The sequence below is a fragment of the Bombus impatiens genome, unplaced genomic scaffold, assembly GCF_000188095.3.
Source record: "Bombus impatiens unplaced genomic scaffold, BIMP_2.2 scf_2771, whole genome shotgun sequence".
Classification (NCBI taxonomy): domain Eukaryota; kingdom Metazoa; phylum Arthropoda; class Insecta; order Hymenoptera; family Apidae; genus Bombus; species Bombus impatiens.
In genome coordinates, this window is record NT_179190.1 from 1 (window position 1) to 964 (window position 964).

The 964-nt window shown below is 36.8% G+C and overlaps 1 protein-coding gene across 1 annotated transcript; it reads left to right on the top strand.

Annotated features, from left to right (window-relative positions):
- Positions 1-85: 85 nt before the first annotated feature.
- LOC105681885 (glucose dehydrogenase [FAD, quinone]-like) lies at positions 86-958 on the top strand (the record flags this gene model as incomplete). The annotated part of the gene is made up of 2 exons (XM_012393365.3): positions 86-271; positions 677-958. A coding segment is annotated over exon 2 (280 nt), but the record flags the coding sequence as incomplete, so codon positions are not given.
- Between the last annotated feature and the right edge of the window lie 6 nt (positions 959-964).

Here is a 964-nt window from a genome sequence, read left to right on the forward strand (position 1 = left end):
AATCCTATTTGTAGTATCGACAAATTTTGAATTTCAACTAACAACTTCTGATATAAAAATATTTGAGATATTTAAATAAATTAATTTTTTCATATTACAGGAGCTGTCTTGGCGAGTCGTTTGTCAGAGATAGAAGACTGGAACGTACTCCTTTTGGAAGCAGGTGGCGATGGAAGCGTTATATATGATATTCCTCTTCTTGTCGCCAATCTGCAGCTCACCGAGATCGACTGGAAATACACGACAGAGCCCAATCCAAATTACTGTAGAGGTAATTAATATCTAATAATACTAATGCACGCATAACTATACATCCTTACATACCAGAATTACCCAATACATCTATATGAGTGGCGGGAAATTTTGATTCTTAAAATTCATAGAAAGATACATAACATATTTTTAACAAGATTAATACAGATTTTTGCTTAAATAGTTAAATAATTGTATAGATCTATTTAGTTTAACTAATATTGTCTGAATTATACCGACCTATATATAATATTTAGGTACGTTTACGTAGTTCTAACGTTAACCCATTAACGTTAACTGACAAATGATCTTATCGTCGCACCCAAAGAGATATAAACTTCTGATCGATCACCAACCAACATTAATAATCGATTACTTATTATTCGCATCGTCTTCTATATTTTATCGCAAATTCTGCTTACAGCGATGGAGGGGGGTCGCTGCCTGTGGCCACGTGGCAAAGTGATCGGAGGCAGCAGCACGATAAATTACATGCTCTATGTTCGTGGTAACAAAAAAGATTACGACATCTGGGAACAACTGGGCAATCCGGGATGGTCCTACAAGGACGTTCTGAGTTATTTCAAAAAATCGGAAGACAATCGCAATCAGAACTACAGCAAGACTCCGTATCATTCGACGGGAGGTTACTCGTACCATTCAAGAGGGGGTTACCTAACTGTCGAAGAATCAAAATGGCACACACCACTGG